The sequence below is a fragment of the Alosa alosa genome, chromosome 5, assembly GCF_017589495.1.
Source record: "Alosa alosa isolate M-15738 ecotype Scorff River chromosome 5, AALO_Geno_1.1, whole genome shotgun sequence".
NCBI classification, from domain to species: Eukaryota; Metazoa; Chordata; class Actinopteri; order Clupeiformes; family Clupeidae; genus Alosa; species Alosa alosa.
This window is the reverse complement of record NC_063193.1, coordinates 34,693,247-34,711,030: the sequence shown is the minus strand read 5'-3', so window position 1 is coordinate 34,711,030 and position 17,784 is coordinate 34,693,247. Positions and strand designations below refer to the sequence as shown.

Below are 17,784 nucleotides of genomic sequence, written 5' to 3'. Positions count from 1 at the left end.
CCACACATTGGCACGGTACTCAGGGTTGTGCTGGAACATCTTCCGAAGAACAGTGTGCAGTTCTTTACATGTGATGATGTCCAGGGGACCCATAGTCTGTTTCAAACTCAACAGCTGGGAGAGACTGGCCAGATGCTGAGAGAGAGAGAGAGGAAGAGAGAGAGAGAGAGATGGGTTAAGGAGCATCTATGTGTTGCATAGATACGTTGCGCATGTGTTGCATAGATACGTTGCGTATGTGTTGCATAGATACGTTGCGTATGTGTTGCATAGACCGTTGCCTATGTGTTGCATGTTGCGTATGTGTTGCATAGATACGTTGCGTACACGTTGCGTATGTGTTGCATAGATACGTTGCGTATGTGTTGCATTGATACGTTGCGCATGTGTTGCATAGATATGTTGCGCATGTGTTGCATAGATACGTTGTGTATGTGTTGCATAGATATGTTGCGTATGTGTTGCATAGATACGTTGCGTATGTGTTGCATAGATACGTTGCATATGTGTTGCATAGACACGTTGTGTATGTGTTGCATAGATACGCGTTAATTATAACATGCATATGTGTTGCATAGATACGTTGTGTGTGTTGCATAGATACGTTGCATGTGTGTTGCATAGATACGTTGCGTGTGTGTTGCATAGATACGTTGCGTATGTGTTGCATAGATACGTTGCATGTGTTGCATAGATATTTTGAATATGTCTACTATATGTATGTTGTGTATGTGTTGTATATGATGAATATTTGTTGTATACGCACATATGTTTTGCATACTGTACTGTATATGTGTTGTAAACGTACATTGTATGTGTGTTGCATTGTGCTGCATATGTACATTATACATGTGGTGTATACATACACTATATATGTGGTATATATGTACGCTGTATATGTGTTGTATACATACACTATATATGTGGTATATATGTACGCTGTATGTGTTGTATACATGCACTATATATGTGATATATACGTACGCTGTGTATGTGGCAGGTGAGCATGTCGAGCAGCACGCAGCCAAAAGACCAGATGTCCGACTTGTCCGTCCACTGCTTCCTGCTCACACTCTCAGGGGACATCCAGCACCGGTCACCTGGTGTGTGTGTGTTTGTGATGTATTTACATGTTGGGGGTACAGGACTACAGGTGTGACTCAGGGCTCTTCTACACACTTCTCATACGTCCAAAAATTAATTTATGGTTTTGTGTTTGTGTAGACGCCTTTCTGACTACGCTAGTGTGTTTGTGTAAACGCCTTCCTGACTACGCTAGTGTGTTTGTGTAGTGTGTTTGTGTAGACGCCTTCCTGACTATGCTAGTGTGTTTGTGTAGCACCTTACTGACTACGCTAGTGTGTTTGAGTGGCTGTATCTGTGGGTGTGTGTGGTTGGGTAGTTTGTGTCTTGTGGTGTTGGGGTATGTGTGTGAGGTTGGGTAGTTTGTGTCTGGTGGTGTTAGGTATGTGTGTGTGGTTGGGTAGTTTGTGTCTGGTGGTGTTGGGTATGTGTGTGTGGTTGGGTAGTTTGTGTCTGGTGGTGTTGGTATGTGTCTGTGGTTGGGTAGTTTGTGTCTGGTGATGTTGGATATGGTCTGGCTGTAGAGTCTGTGCTAGTATGTTTGTGTTTGAGTGCTTGAGTGTGTGTGGTTGTGTAGTTTGTGTGAGTGTGTGGTTGTGTAGTTTGTGTTGGGAGTGTGTGTTGTGTAGTTTGTGTTGGGTGTGTGTGTTGTGTAGTTTGTGTGAGAGTGTGTGGTTGTGTAGTTTGTGTTGGGTGTGTGTGGTTGTGGTTGTTTGTATTGGGTGTGTGTGTTGTGTAGTTTGTGTTGGGTGTGTGTGTTGTGTAGTTTGTGTTGGGTGTGTGTGGTTGCGTAGTTTGTGTTGGGTGTGTGTGGTTGTGTGGTTGTGTAGTTTATGTTGGGTGTGTGTGGTTGTGTAGTTGTGTAGTTTGTGTTGGTTGTGTAGTTTGGGTTTGTGTTGGGTGTGTAGTGTGTGTTGGGTGTGTGTGTTGTGTAGTTTGTGTGTGTGTGTGTGGTTGTGTAGTTTGTGTTGGGTGTGGTGGTCTGGCTGTTGAGTGCTTCCTACCTTCTTTGGTCTTCACCTGCAGCTTCATTGTGTCACTGCTGAAAGTGGCCGTCCCAAAGTCACAGACGCGGAAGGTCAATCCCTTCACCAGGATGTTAGACGGTTTCAGGTTTCTGGACGTGTATTAGAAGGACAAGTGAACACACTTCACTTGGATCGTCCGTCCACAGACTCTTCAGGTGCTCAGTTTCTCAAACTATCTGCTGCAATTTATAATTATGGGGAGGTCGGATTTGGTTTAGGTGATGTTCAGCAATTGTTCAATAACAATTTTACATACTGAACTTGAATCTCAACCGATAATCAGTAAAGTCTCTGTGAGCGAACTATCCAAGTAAAGTGTTACCAAACTTTCTTCAACAGAAAACCGAGCAGGCTGTACATTCTTCCATTTCCTCCAAAGACAGTTGGAACTTGGATAAAATTTCTCTAGAGACCTGTGGATGATGTGCTGTTTGTGGAGGTAGGTCAGAGCATCGGTCATCTGTCCGAGGAATGTCTGGATGGCCTACACAAACAAAGAGCAGGAAAATTAAGGGGTTCACCCGTTATTACGACATCCCGTTATTATGACAACCCTCTATTACGACATACCGTTATTACGACATGCCTTTATTTAGACATGCCTCTACTCCGATTTTTTTAGTACCGCTATTGCGACATGACCTATCCTCATTTTCCATTTATCTCTGCAGTTCCTGTATCCTATCAAATTCCAACATCCTAGATGCATGGATGAGCTGTAGTCATGTCATCTGCACCTGCAGCTACATCAACAATCCACCCTCCATCCACTCCAAACAATGTTTTTCCCAATAATTGATATCAGCACACATTTCAGTCAAAACCTTAGGTGATTTTAAACTGCTATGTGAATAAATGTTACACATTACGTAAAACACAGGTAGCTCTCCTCACTTTATTTTCTAAGCTCTAAGGGGAAAAACGGTCGGAAACTCCATGCATCAAACAAACTCTGTGCGTGCAGGCTAGTAGTCCTATATTAATTAATCAATTAATTAATGGCCGTCAGTCAATGGCCAATTGTGCAAAGACGGGCGGAGTTCTTACGCTCCAGTAGCCTGAACCACTTCAGTGAACGTTCAAGTTCGAGTTCAGTGTCCAAACTGGGTGTGCGATAAATTCAAGTTGCTTATAGGCTATTGCATTTTAGAGGACAATGATAAAGTCCAGTGCAACGCATTTTGGCTTGCCAGCAGGTTGGATAAACTCAATTTACTACACAATAATATAGGCTAGGCCTATATTTTTTACATGCCATGCATGCAGTTGAATTGCACATAACATGTCAGCATATTTATTTAGTCTTCTTTCTCTCAACTTTAGGCTAGCACATGCATTATCAATAGGCGGGATGTCCCCTCCTTTTACAGTAAACCACTTCACAACGAACGTTCAAATAACCCCCAGAGTTCAGTGTCCATCAGTCCCAATATTTAGAAACATAATCGAAAAGTCCAAGCGTGAATTGGGTGTGTTTTGATTTTGAGAGAGACTGGAGAAGGGCCGTATGTCTCACAGCAACAGAAACTAACCTTGTTTCTTGAAGGTTATGCTTACCTCCAAATATCCACATCTAATGAGGGTCGGCGACTATCCAATACCCAACACTATTTGCAATACCCTCGATATACATATTGTTGGAAAGCTTAGTTTATGGCCGTTCGTGTGAGTACAATAACTTCATTTTGTAAATTTTACCAAAACGACTGGTTTCGCCTTGCAGGGTCACATTTCATTCGTTGTCTTCATTTTTTTTTTTTATTCCAAACAATTCGTAGGTATCCATACTCAAGTCTAATTACCACCAGACACAAATAATCATCACCTAGGTTAAATCCTCTCTCTCTCCAAAATTCTTCCTCGGAGATGCACGCGCTATAGGCTATAATTTAAGCTACCCGACATTTCAAATGTGACTCTCTAATTAACTTTTTTTAGCTCTTAAACACGAAAAATACACTGTTCAACGGAGCTGGGGTGTGTGAGGCGCACTCTTAGTATAAGTATAAATACTCTTTTGATCTCGTGAGGGAAATTTGGTCTCTGCATTTATCCCAATCCGTGAATTAGTGAAACACACACAGCACACACACAGTGAGGTGAAGCACACAAGAATCCCGGCGCAGTGAGCTGCCTGCATCAACAGCGGCGCTCGGGGAGCAGTGAGGGATTAGGTGCCTTGCTCAAGGGCACTTCAGCCGTGCCTACTGGTCGGGGTTCGAACCGGCAACCCTCTGGTTACAGGTCTGAAGTGCTAACCTGTAGGCCACGGCTGCCCCAAACTCTTGGACTCCTTGAGACGCGACTAACCTTTCGGTTGAATTTCTTGTGTAGGCTATTATAGAATCCAATCCTGTTGCCCCTGCTATTTATCAATGTAGCCTTTTATTATTTTTTTGCCATGAATCGTCTGAGCTGTGATGAAATCGTGTGTTGTTTAAAGTTGGGATGATTACTGTAGGCCAAGGCTACTGCCCATATTGGATTAAAAAAATAACGGCCCACCTTAGGCCTACTTCGCAAAAGTCCACTCCGTTGAAAAATCCTGGCTACGCCACTGTTAATGACCTCATGTCGGAATGGCAGGACGTTTGGAAAAAAGGTCAAGTGCCGCTACTCCGACAATGAAAAAAAAAAAGGTAGCAGTAGTGGGACGCTTGAAAATTAATGTTAATGCCGCCACTTTGACAATTAGACGCAAATGTCTAAGTAGCAGCATGTAACGAAAATTAAACATCTCTAAACATCTCGTTTGAAAACACTTCAGGAGTCTTTGTTCCTACAATGGCTATGTGGCCAGATCATGCGATTCAACCTGCTGAATCTCTTTCCGTTTATAGTACGATGTCTTCCCTGGTTTTCCTTGTAAAAATTGATTTTTTTTTTGCATATTTTGATAGTATAGAGTCTACGGAACAAGATTTTTTTTGTCTTTAAATTTTCACAATCCATTTTCACACTTAGATGACATCATAATTTATATAATGCATAATTAAGACTGGGACTAATATCACTTGAAGGTCAAATGTGAGAAAACACTGGTAAAGAGGGTATTTTGCCTAATTTTTGGGTGATGATTCTGATTTTTTTAGTTTTAAACCTGCTAATTAGCATATGCGGCCTAAAACTGGCCTCCATAGGCAACAAGGATACAAGGAAGTTTATTGTCACATGCATATAGTTACTGGATATACAACATAGAACGGGTGAATAGGGTACAAAATTTAACTCCTTGATATTCTTATGAAACTTTACAAGTTGATTATTTATGTAGAGACAATATTTGTTTGCATTACAAGTTTTCTGAAAATATATGTCTATGGATGTAATTTAACAATATCTCATTAATTATGCGCTAATTTGCATACATTTCAATTACAAAAAAAAGAGACATCTGAATATTGGATAGTTAACATTGAATGTAGTCAGGTTCAGGTTTGTCTTCAAAACTTTTTCTGGGTTCAGAGCCTTAAAAGAACGGCTTGTTCAAGCGCCAGTCCTAGGTTATGCCGATTTCAGTCATCCCTTTATCTTAGAAACGGATGCAAGCCATGCAGGATTGAGAGCAGTTCTGTGACAGGAGAAGATGGGTTACGGCGACCAATAGCCTGCTAACCGGGGCTTGTGGCCAAGTGAGAGGAACATGTCAAATTATAGTGCCATGAAACGCAGTCAAGTGGGTAATCACAGAAAAAAAATGTGAGTATCTCCTGGGCAACAAGTTCAACGTGTACACTGTCAACAATCCCCTCCAATACCTGCAGTAAGCAAAACTGGGCGCTCTGGAACAGTGCTGGGTTTCTCAGCTTGCCCTGTTTGATTACAACATGAAATATCGTCCTGGGACAGCTAACCGCAATGCCGATGCCCTTTGTAGGCTTCCCACAAGCCCCATTAACGGGGCAGTTGTGGCCTACTGGTTAGTGCTTCGGACTTGTGACCGGAGGGTTGCCGGTTTGAACCCCGACCACAGGCACGGCTGAAGTGCCCTTGAGCAAGGCACCTAACCCCTCACTGCTCCCTGAGTGCCGCTGTTGTTGCAGGCAGCTCACTGTGCCGGGGTTAGTGTGTGCTTCACCTCACTGTGTGCTGAGTGTGTTTCACTAATTCACAGATTGGGATAAATGCAGAGACCAAATTTCTCTCACGGGATCAAAAGAGTATATACACTAACACTGTGCGATCTGTGTCACACGGCCTGGACGTATTGCCATAGCCAACATGCAAGCCTCGAGTGCACCTATCCAAGACTCTTGGATGACAGAATCGTGTATGGTGGACACTAGGGTTGGGCACCGAAACACGGTTCTAATATGGCACCGGTGCCGACGCAAACGGTAATAACTGCATCAGATAACAACGTGGATTTCGGTGCTTAAATAGCGTTTTTTTTTTTTTTTACACGAGGTATCACTGCATGTCATGCGCCATCTCTAACGTCTTGCTCTGATAGCAACACATCCAGATACAGTTAGCTAACATAAACACTGGATGTATAAACCAGAGGGGTGCACCACATAGGCGAGGGTGAGTGTTTGACAGCTTGCGTGAGCCCAAGTAGCTTACTTTAAAGCGATATTGCGAGCTCCTGTCAAAATCTAGCAGTGGGCCTAACTACACACAAGCAAAAGGCTATGAAACAACACCAACAGTAGCCTATACCTTACACAATATCCTTGCTAATGCGCTAACTGGCATTTATTTGAAATGTTATCAGCAAAGTTGTAAGGTGAAAACTTTATTTCACAACATGTTCTAAACAACATAATGACATGATATTAATCCTTCATGTGCATGAGGCCCATATAGCATCACAATGAATATGAAGATCATGTTAAAAGTTAGCTGGCAAAAACATAAATATGTAGGTTACATACCTGATGTCACTGAGCTGTCAAAGAGGCTACGAAACCATCTCCGTGGGTTATCGCTAATTAAACTCAGCTGACTGGTGTTAGTGCATAGCCATAGTTGCTGTTAAAATGCCTACTAGGCTAGCGCTGGAAATCTAAACACTTCAACACCGACAAGTAGCCTAACATGTTCAAAACTATTGTGTGTTATGGGTAAAGACATGAAATTTCTTGAAGCATTTGGGAACACACTGAATTAACTGGAAAGTAGTTAGATTAGCTTGCTTGCAAATGCCGTTGTCTATGACATGGCAAGCGGTTTTAACATACCTTATGGCAAACAGCCTACACTGGGTAAACTTGAAAGCAGAGCTTGCCATTGTGTGTGCATGCATGGCAAGCTGTTTGTTTTAACATTTAAATGTATTATTCGTAGGAGCAATGAGATATTGATAGTAAATTGAATATAACAGTTCAATTTCATGGTCAAATTTGTCTTATCAACAAAAAAAGCAATTCATGCTTTAGACCATTTTAATTTAAAACATTTTAAAAACAAAGTACCGGTTCAGGCACCGGCACCGTTTTAAAAGTATCGATTTAGCACCGGTATCGGATAAAACCCAAACGATACCCAACCCTAGTGGACACCATCCCTGGTCGAACCAAAAGAGACCTGAAAGTCCTGCAAGGGACTGATCCCTGTATTTCCAGATACCTGTGGTTTTGGCGACAGGGACGACCACGTTAAGACAAGTGGAGTGAACCAAGGGAAGTCCAGCAGTTGATAAAGCAGTGGTCTCGGATACAGGAAGTGGATGGGAGCTTGTACCGAGCGATCCTCCTTCCAGGGATCCAGTGCTGCAGCTTTTACTGCCTAAGGTGTTGCGAGTCGAAGTGCTTACTAGCCTACACAACAACCATGGCCATCTGGGGGTGGACAGGACCCCATATTTGATATGCCAGAGGTGCTAACTGGCCCCAGAGGTGGCATGAGTTGCAAAAGTGGTGTTTTGAGTGTGAGCACTGTGTGGTTGCTAAAGCAAGATAACCCAAGCCAGAACCTTCTTGGGAAATCTGTTAGCCACTAAGCCTTTGTAGATAATCTCCATTGACTTTACTCTCTTGGATTGGGCTAGCACAGGACAAGAGAATGTTGCAAGGGGTATAGCTAAGTGGTAGAGCATTTGACTGCAGATCAAGAGGTCCCAGGTTCAAATCCTGGTGCCCCCTCAAACTTGTTCGCAAGCTGGTGTGTGCTATGCGTTTGCCTAACTGTTGTAGGGGCGGTGGTAGTGTAGCGGTTAAGGAACTGGGCTAGCGTGCAGTAGCCTGAAAGTTGTCGGTTCAATTCCCGGCTTCCACTGTTGCCCTTGAGCAAGGCACTTAATCCCAAGTTGCTCCAGGGACAATGTGATCCCTTGTAATATAAGTGACATACAGTATGTAAGTGACTTTGGTCAAGAAGTGTCTGCTTAATGTAATGTACATGTACACTCTTTTGCAAGAACCATTTTCACGGTCGCCACAAAATCCAGGATACGTGGGTGTCCACGAAGTATGAAATTGTGGAGTGTCTCGATGGAATTGGCACACACTATAAGATCAGGCCGTATGGGGAGGAGGGCCCCCTTAAGACCATGCATCGCTCCGAGCTTAAACCTGTTCCCACCAGTCAAGATTCATCCAGCCCACCAGCACTGGCTGCTCTACTAGTCTAGGTCAAAAGAAATTAACCCTGAAGGCAAATCATGTTAATTTTTTGGCATACAAAATGTTTAGGTGTTTTGAAGGGTGCTGAATTCAAATCTTCTGTATGCCAGGCTCAAAAATGTCCCATAATGCCTCAAAATGGAGAAATCCAATATGGCCGCCGCCGCCAGGTCAAAATCTAATTAATCACTTATCTTTTGGACTGTACAAGGTAAAAACCTGAATGTAATGTGCTTTTATAGGTTTTCACAAATAGGGAATTCAATGCCATGCTCAGATTTAAGATCAAGACAATGCTTGAAATTAATGTACATGGTTAAAATTGTTCTCGGATAATGAATAATTCATGAAAAAAGAGGACCATAAAACAAGTTGATGGCTTTCTGAAGTATTTACTTGAAACATGTTTAAAAACAAAGTTGATTACATATTGAAACTAATCGATAACGTTGGTATCAAAGCTCCGCTTCAACCTGTTGGAAGTTAATTTGACACTTAATAGAACGACGTTCATTTTTCCATAGAACTTCCATAGAATCAGAGCACATATAGATGACCTAGGATTTTTAAGGATGGCCTAACACAGCCGCCATTCTGTCCCTGTATGTTCGACACCTCTCTGGTCTCTTGAAAAGCAGTGCCGGTGATCCCGCTCTTTTGAGAGAGCTCAAGTCAGCCTCTGTGTGCCTCGCTGCAGTGTCTAAGGAGCAGGTAGTGGCATCGGACAGCTAGCTAGACGCCATCTCTGGCTGTCTCAATCTCAGCCCCAGCAGGCAGTCAGAGAGCGTCTTTTGAGAGTGCCGGTGCAGCCTGGGTTCATGTTCGGCCCACAGGCAACCACCCTGTTGCAGCAGGCGCGGGACAGCCGGCGCTGTGCAGAGAAGGTGTCAGGGTCTCTTGGCAGGCGTGCCAGGGGTGCTAAGCGCCCTAGGGCATTCACGCCTCAGCCAACACCTACCTTGGGGCATCCGTCTTGGGGGCCGACTGATTTCAGGCAGCGGCTTCAGGCATCCCCGGGGGGGACAGCGTGCTAGTGGCCGTGGCCCCTCCAGGCGCCCTCATCGTTCCTGACAATCTGCGGGCCAGCCAGCCTCGCCTCTCAGCTTGATGCAGGAAGGCTTGGCTGGCCTTAGGAGTGGATCCATGGGTGCTCTCCACCATGACCCATGGGTACCACCTGCAGTTCAGGACCAGACCCCGTGTGATGAGGGCACCTACGGTTACCTTGGTGAGCAGTGCCATGCACGCTCAGACCTTACGTGCAGAGCTGTCCACCCTCCTGGACAAGAGGGCGATAAGGCAAGTCAGGAGTTCAGACCCCCACGCGGGGTTCTTCTCCCGTTATTTTCTTGGACCCAAGCACTCAGGGGACCTTCGTCCTGTTTTAGACCTCAGGGGGTGCAGGTTCATCACAGTTCCGAGGGTGCGGCAGGTCATCAATGCAGGGGAGTGGTTTGCTACCATTGACCTGTAGGATGCTTATTTTCAGATACCCATCTGGCCGGGGCATTGGCGGTTCCTGAGGTTTGCATTCGAGGGTCGGGTCTTCGAGTTCCAAGTCCTCCAATTTGGAATCTCTCTGGCCCCACGAACCTTCACCAGGTGCATGGATGCAGTTCTTGCACCCATGAGGCAGCGGGGGCAGTTGGGTTAGCCCCCTGAGCCGTGGATCTGCCCAAGGTTTCTTCCTTGGTAAGGGAGTTTTTCCTTGCCCCTGTTGCTCTTGGGTGCTCCTTGTTGGTGCCCCCCCAATCCCAATCCTCCCCACCTTTCTTATGCAGCCCTTGCCACTTAATCTACTAAACCCCTCTTCTACTGCACTTTTTACCCCCCATAAATGCACAAATAGGCTGACACCAGACATAATTTCACTGCATTTCTTACTTCCAGTAACTATATGCATGTGACAATAAACTTCCTTGTATCCTTGTTCCTATTATGCTCCATAAAAAGCCAGAGCCTATAACGACTCAAATGTATTCTTCTGGATGTGTAATAAACCGTACCAAAATAGCTGAAGACCGGTCAACAACATCAGCCCTTTTCCTAAAATTGGTGTCTGTGTATGTTCCCGTAACAACTCATTGCGTAAACTTGCAATGTTTTGCTTGTGTTGAACTGTTACAGTTAACTTTAGGATACCGTTTGAACTGTTACAGTTTAAACAGATACAGTCAATGGTGTTGAAGTGGTAAGTAGACTAGGCTAAGCAATAAAAAGTAGTGGAATTATTTGTGGTTGACCTGGAAATGTTGACTTTTGACTATGGATTTGATGTTGGCCGCGAATTCAGAGCATTACGTTTACGTTAGCCTACATGGTGTCAGTGTAACGTAGACTAGGCTACTCTTACAAATATTACACATAGCAGTAGTATTAAGTCTCCTGGTTCAATTGTTTCCAGTTTAATGGGGTGTTCAATTTGCAGTGACTACAAAATCCAACCTAATAACATTAGGCCTACCAAGGCATCGCGTTGGATGTTTCTCCACTTGTTCTCTTCACGTATCTGGCAGCTTATCCATGTAGTGAAAAGGGATAGGGTATCAAGCAATGAGCTCCTAAAGTTGTTTTATATAAATAGGATTGCTATGACCATGATGTAGAGGGCAAGAAAGTATAATAGTCTCTCTCATGTGCTCATAACTTAGGTTATTATCAGGTCACTTGCTCATGATTTGCAGGTAGCAACTTACAAATGAGGTGGCCTATTGCTTGCCATAATGGTAATGAAAAATATATTAGGCTACTAGTAGGCCTAGTAAAATATTCAAATATGTTGTGTTACCCTTACTCAGCACTGAAACCTGTCAAACTTCTTTCAAAATCCTTCATCACATGAATTAAGAGTAAAATAATTTAATTTCTGAGCACAGAAAGTCAAACCTCAGAACCTTTTTTAATGTAAGATTGTTCTTAGGTCACATATCAATTTAAAATCATAACTGCAATGGTACTGTTTTTAAAATCATGTGTAGTAGGCCTAAGTGTAAATGTGTGTGTCTAAACATGCTTTTATAAGCTTACACTTTAATGAGCTGAATTTGAGCTTACAGTTCTTTCACCAACCTATGTGTTTTACATTAACTTAGAATAGATCCAAAATAGATACTTTAGCTTAGTCCTCAGATAGAGGAGGGTTGCTGCTTGCTCTGTTAAGGTATTTCTGTCCCTCCCAAACAGCATTGAAATGGTATGTTTAGCAGCCAGAATTTCAAAATTTCCAGGGGGAGAAATCTCCGGCCCCCCTCTAACATAACCCCCCCCCCAAAAAGGCTGATTGTGCCCCCCCTGAATTTGACGTGACGCCCCTGACATTATGTTATAGTTACTGCTGAGCATCATGTGAGGGGAGCGACATAATTCACAAGCGCCTCCTCAATGTGGCATACAGAAGATTTGAATTCAGCACCCTTCTCGTGCTGCCCAGCGAATAAGTAGGCTTAATTCTTACATGTCTTAAGTTAAAGAATTGAAAGAAATAGGAAATAAAGAAAACGCTTGAATGGGTTTATCCATTTACATTCAGATTTTGCCATAGACTTTGCCTAAGCGCTTGCTTGCTTGGTAGTCTACCGTCCTGTTCAGTCTATGGTTGCTATAGCAACCGCTGCTGTGCTTCATAAACTGACGAGATAACCGTGCTTGAAATACTCCCGAAACACAAAGAAAACAAAACAAAATGTACCTATGTAAGAAAATGGGATGTTGTATTCCAAACAATAAACCAACAGTCTTGGAAGGGCATTACTATGGTTAAATCTCACTATAATCTCCTAGCCGTGGATGATCCATTACAACCCATTCATTTGATTCGTCTTTTTGCCGTCCACTAGGCTATTATTATAGACTTGCAAAGGGTGATAAAATAAACGTGTTCTCATATCAAATAATAATAGCAGATAAACATAAATGTGTGTACAGAATTACTGTTTATAATCACGAATGACTCCACTGAATCACACTTTCGGAAATGGAATGAATAATTCAACTATTTCGTCAACATTACTGCTAGCTAGAAGCTAACCTATAATGTTAAAGTCTAAAAAGCGGATGTGAATAGCTAACGTTAACATTACGGCTCCGCTTCAACCCTTTTTGCGATCACAGTATAAATTGAGCTACCACGTCACTCTTAATTAAGTTATAATTTTGCAATCCCAATCAAAGAGAATTTCTAAGACATTATAGACGGGTAGTGTTCATTTTGTCACCTATTTTTAATTTAGTCTTAGTCTTAGTCTTGTGACAAAATGTCCTTTTTAGTCTTTGTCATATTTAGTCATTCAAATATCATTTTTGTTAGTCAAGTTTTAGTCGACTAAAAGTCTCGTCATTTTAGTCTAGTTTTAGTCAAAAGAAAACTAAAGGTATTTTAGTTTTAGTCCGTTTTAGTCAAAACATTTTAGTCTTCTTTTTTTATAACAAATTATTTCTGATTACCATTCGAGTCAAATAGTGTTTCAGACATCTCAATTTTCCAACAATGTTGTGTGTCCACAGGGCTACTTGTCTGTTATAATTACTCATTCTGATTTTTTGTCAGTCAGTATGTTTACATGCACAGGTAAGTCAAGCTAGTTATAGCTCGGCTGGGATTTGACCATAGACAGTAAAAGATTTGACTGGACCACTGTCGTGATATTCGTAGACCAGTGTTTCTCAAAGTGTGGTCTGGTCCACAGGGTTGCAGCAACAGCACGTAGACTAGCCTACAGGAAAGCTGTTGAGCATGAACTCATTCGGAATATTTTGAAAACGTAACAGCTAGATATTCTGTCTTTTCATTTTGTAGACAAAAATGAACAGAAATTTTATCTTAGTTTTTATTTCATGCAAAACATTTTAGTCTCGTTTTTTTTCATCAACAATAATGCATCTTAAGATTGTCTTAGTCAGGGTCTCAGGACATTAATGGCGTCTTGTCATCGTCTCGTCTTAGTCATGAAAAAAAAGGTTGTTGACGAACATATTTCCTCTCGTCTCGTCTGACGAAATTAACACTATAGACGGGCTCTGAGTACTCTTTGATATGAAGCCAATCTGTTTAGCACCAAAATCTAGGTGGTCGGTGGGAAACGCTGATTGGTTGGCAGTAAGCAATGTGTTGATTGGCTCTTCAGAAAGGTCCGTAAGCATTGCAAATCAGTTTCACAAGCTCGTACTTTCAGTGTTGCGCAGGAAAGCATCGCGTAGCGTCGCGTAGGAGATTCACACATGTACAAAATATTTGTGCAGGTACATATTTTTTCCACAAGTGTACAAAATATTTTTACAGATCCGCATTTCCCCCCCACATATGTACAAAACATTTCTACAGATACACATTTCTTTCACACAAGTACATACTATTTCTACAGGTACATATTTTTTTCACACAAAATATTTCTACAGGTACGAAATGTCTTTGCACATTCAGAACTCATTTTGCACAACTGCAAAACTTTATTACACATGTGAACATCTTTACACAACCTCTCAATATCAATGACCCTATTTTGACTCCATAATTTTCCAAAATCCTGCCTAGTCTAGCCTCATGGGGGTATCGGGAGGGAGCCAGGCCTCGGTAACCCTGTAGTTGGAGACTCATTGAGGGTAGCCATAGTCCACACCAGGACTAGTGCTTAGCATCACAGTGACCAAGATGGTGTTAACTTTAGCCTTGACCAATTGTCCCAGGCTCATTTGGAGGGCGTACCAGATTAAAGAGAGCAAATGCACATGGTTTAGTGTCCAATAGTGTGACCAATGTTTTCCCTTGAGTTATTTGTTTTTTGTATTGGTTTAGGCTGTGAGAGGGCCATCCGTGGTTTGTCTGTCTCTTTGTTTGTTTGTAACTTTTATCCGTGGTTTGTCTGTTTGTTTGTACCTTAAATTCTTTTGTTTGTTAATTTTGCTACTGCTACTGAGTTTCGTGTTAAAATATAGGAGAAGCGTAAAATGGGCCTAACAAAGCATTTCACTACATATACTCTGTAATTTCACTACATATACTCTGTAATTTCACTACATATACTCTGTACTACATATACTCTGTAATTTCACTACATATACTCTGTAATTTCACTACATCTACTCTGTACTACATATACTCTGTAATTTCACTACATGTACTCTGTAATTTCACTACATATACTCTGTAATTTCACTGCATATACTCTGTATCACTACATATACTCTGTAATTTCACTACATATACTCTGTAATTTCACTACATATACTCTGTAATTTCACTACATATCCTCTGTATAATTGTATGTGACTAATACATTTGAATTGAATTGAATTGACAGCCCCAGTGACACGACTGCCCTGAGTGGAGAAGTCACGTCCTTCAGCTGAGAATGGAGGAGAGAGAACAAGCACGTTAGCACGTTAGCCTACCTGCTTCCCAAAAGGCCTCTTCTCATCTCGCTGTGTTAGCACGTTAGCCTACCTGCTTCCCAAAAGGCCTCTTCTCATCTCGCTGGGAACTGATGGCGGTGGAGAGAGTGTCTGTGTCCGGACAATCCATCACCACATTGAGGATCACTGAAGATATCTAAGAGAACATACATTTCAACATATAGAATAATATTAATGTACGGACAATCCATCACCACATTGAGGATCACTGAAGATATCTAAGAGAACATACATTTCAACATATAGAATAATATTAAACGTCAAATGATGAAACTAGACAAAAGAAGAGTCAAAGTCAAAGTCAGCTTTATTGTCAATTTCTTCACATGTTCCAGACATACAAAGAGATCGAAATTACGTTTCTCACTATCCCACGGTGAAGACAAGACATATTTTACCAATTTAAGTCCACAGACAAACATAACATTCAAGTAAACAAAAAAGTAAGTAAATAAGAGGGCACATATAATAATGAAAAAATAAGAGCAGCAAAATTTGGTTGAAATTGTGCATAGACAGTCAATAAAATACTAGTGCAAAGTCAGGCCAATAAAAGGCTTGGGTAGTTCTGTTTGACCTAAGTAAGAAAGAAAGTGGCATAGTGGTGCAAGTTATGTAAGAGCAGCAGAAGTGTTGTGTTTTCAGGACAACAACACCAAGTTGTAAAGTGTACAAGTGTGCAAGTGGAGTAGTGCAGGCGGCCTGAGAGGTGTGGGGTAAAACAGTTAAATAGGCTAGCCTATGTGGAAATTTCACACCACACAAGTTTTTGTAAAATATAAAATTAGTTTTTCATGAAAAGGGAATGACCATGAGTTCACCTCTTTATCCCAGGATATGAACATCTCTCTGACGCGTACAATGTTTGGGTGCCTAACCTCCAGAAGGGGTAGTGCCTGCAGAAGCACACACACACACACACACAAGCACCCTCAGACAGAGATTGTCTAGCCTAGACAACTTAAAAACACCTTAAGTAAGATCAATGTGATGCTTATTAATTCAATGAGCGACAAGTATTTCTAGCCTACCTCTTGAAGAGTTTCGTTGGCTCTACCGTCGTCTAAACATTCAATCTGGAGCAAACGTGAAAATGGAAACATGCCATTAGGAGGCTAGACCATAGTGTAAGGAATGCTTTATTTCATTCCTTTCCCAGTGCCGTAATCTTAACATTAGGGTAGCAGGCTAGCAGCATGGTGTAGCCGGTGTCTACCTTCTTTAATGTAAGTTCCAAACCGCTGCTTCTGTCACTAACAAGTAATGTTGTTCCAAACGAACCAGGGCACATGGCGTCTAAAATCTGAGAAAATGGTAATGTTGTTAATGTTAACAGTTAATGAAACAAAGATGCGATAAATCAGTTAAAACAAAACATGTTATAGGCCTAACTTATAGCATATAAGTTGTTAGGAGCGAAACCCGCTAATTTGCAATAACGTTAACCTTAGCCTTTATGTTTGTATGTCACAAATCAACACATCGTAATTTCACTGCATTGCATGTTTACACTGTATTTACCACGTAATTCTCCATATTTCATCTCACTCGAGCACAGGAAAAACGTGCGCAATCAAAGCCCTGCTCTGAAGATAAGTGTTGTGTTTCGAACTGCCCTTGGAAACCAGAGAACGCGTGGGTATGTGAAACACTGCGCATGCGCTCGGCATCCCTACTCGTTAGAACCAAATAGCCCTTTCACACTGCACAGAATTTTTTTTTATCTACCGCTCTGACACTGCCAAAATCCCCGCGATTTTATGTAGGCCTACCAGAATCCAGGAACGCCTGTCCCTTTCACATAGACCGAGGCGGAACGGCGGGACGAAGTGTCTCGCCAAATTTACTACCAACCACCCTAGACATTTTGCCGAGAAAATTCGTTCCGACACCTGTGTGAATGCGTTATAAGGCGGAAAGGGCAATCTCTGCGGGCATTTTGATGCTAGGCCTACATCATGTCCAGCCCACCACAGGAGATTGCAAATCTGACTGATTCACAAATTCACAAAATCTCCAGTCATTTAACGCCTGCTTGACTGTAGCTCGGAATGCAATCGGTTGCCATAATAGGCTATCCTAAAATCCAGCGATAAAACAAAGCATGAACTCATGAGCGTCTGTCCCATAAGCGGAGGGAGCGAGGGGGCAGGGGCGGCCCACGACCGCAAAGGGGGCCCAACTTTTGGCCAAATCTATCTTGATTGTTATATTTACCGATGCTAATTTGTACTGATTGCTGGGGGAAAATAATAATGAAAAATGTTAGGCCTATTAAAGATGCCACTGGTCCGTAGAGTGCGCTCACAATGGGAGTTCGTCTGTCATGCTTAGGGTTGCCAACTTTCTGATATGAAAATAAGGAACGGGGGTTGGGGGTTTCGATAATACACTTCAGTACACCGGCATCCACTGCAGTTAGTGTGTGTGTGTGTGTGTGTGTGGGGGGTATTGAAATTATGTATGTATTATTGTACTAAATAGTGCATCATTTTACAAAATTGTGAGCTATTATTTACTAAAATGCGCACATAATATACTACATTCTATAGCCACTAGCCTACCCATTTTCTATCTGGTGCAAAACAAGAATCATTTTGATGCAAAAACACTTGATAAAGAAATAACTGTTTGTAGCCTATTATACTCAAACGAAATAACTCTGAAAACTGAACTGGCGGATATGCTGTCATAGAAAA

At 42.1% G+C, this 17,784-nt stretch overlaps 1 protein-coding gene and 1 non-coding gene across 4 annotated transcripts in view; one reads left to right on the top strand and one right to left on the bottom strand.

The window, feature by feature from the left end:
* Nucleotides 1–16,707, bottom strand: part of LOC125294120 (serine/threonine kinase-like domain-containing protein STKLD1) — a 40,851-nt gene extending 24,144 nt beyond the window's left edge. For 2 of the 3 annotated variants that reach the window (XM_048242504.1, XM_048242505.1), the window contains exons 1-10: nucleotides 16,607–16,707; nucleotides 16,302–16,388; nucleotides 16,117–16,161; nucleotides 15,907–15,981; nucleotides 15,117–15,221; nucleotides 14,950–15,018; nucleotides 2,525–2,595; nucleotides 2,088–2,200; nucleotides 985–1,100; nucleotides 2–135 (exon numbers count right to left, since the gene is read on the bottom strand). In XM_048242504.1, coding sequence (XP_048098461.1) covers nucleotides 2–135; nucleotides 985–1,100; nucleotides 2,088–2,200; nucleotides 2,525–2,595; nucleotides 14,950–15,018; nucleotides 15,117–15,221; nucleotides 15,907–15,981; nucleotides 16,117–16,161; nucleotides 16,302–16,388; nucleotides 16,607–16,621 — 830 coding nt within the window. In that variant the 5' untranslated portion in view covers nucleotides 16,622–16,707. The remainder of the gene's footprint in view (nucleotide 1; nucleotides 136–984; nucleotides 1,101–2,087; nucleotides 2,201–2,524; nucleotides 2,596–14,949; nucleotides 15,019–15,116; nucleotides 15,222–15,906; nucleotides 15,982–16,116; nucleotides 16,162–16,301; nucleotides 16,389–16,606) is intronic. The other variant, XM_048242506.1, reaches the window with a different exon arrangement.
* On the top strand, nucleotides 8,126–8,197 carry trnac-gca. The gene has a single exon. It is a non-coding gene; the product is annotated as a tRNA-Cys (tRNA).
* Nucleotides 16,708–17,784: the final 1,077 nt, after the last annotated feature.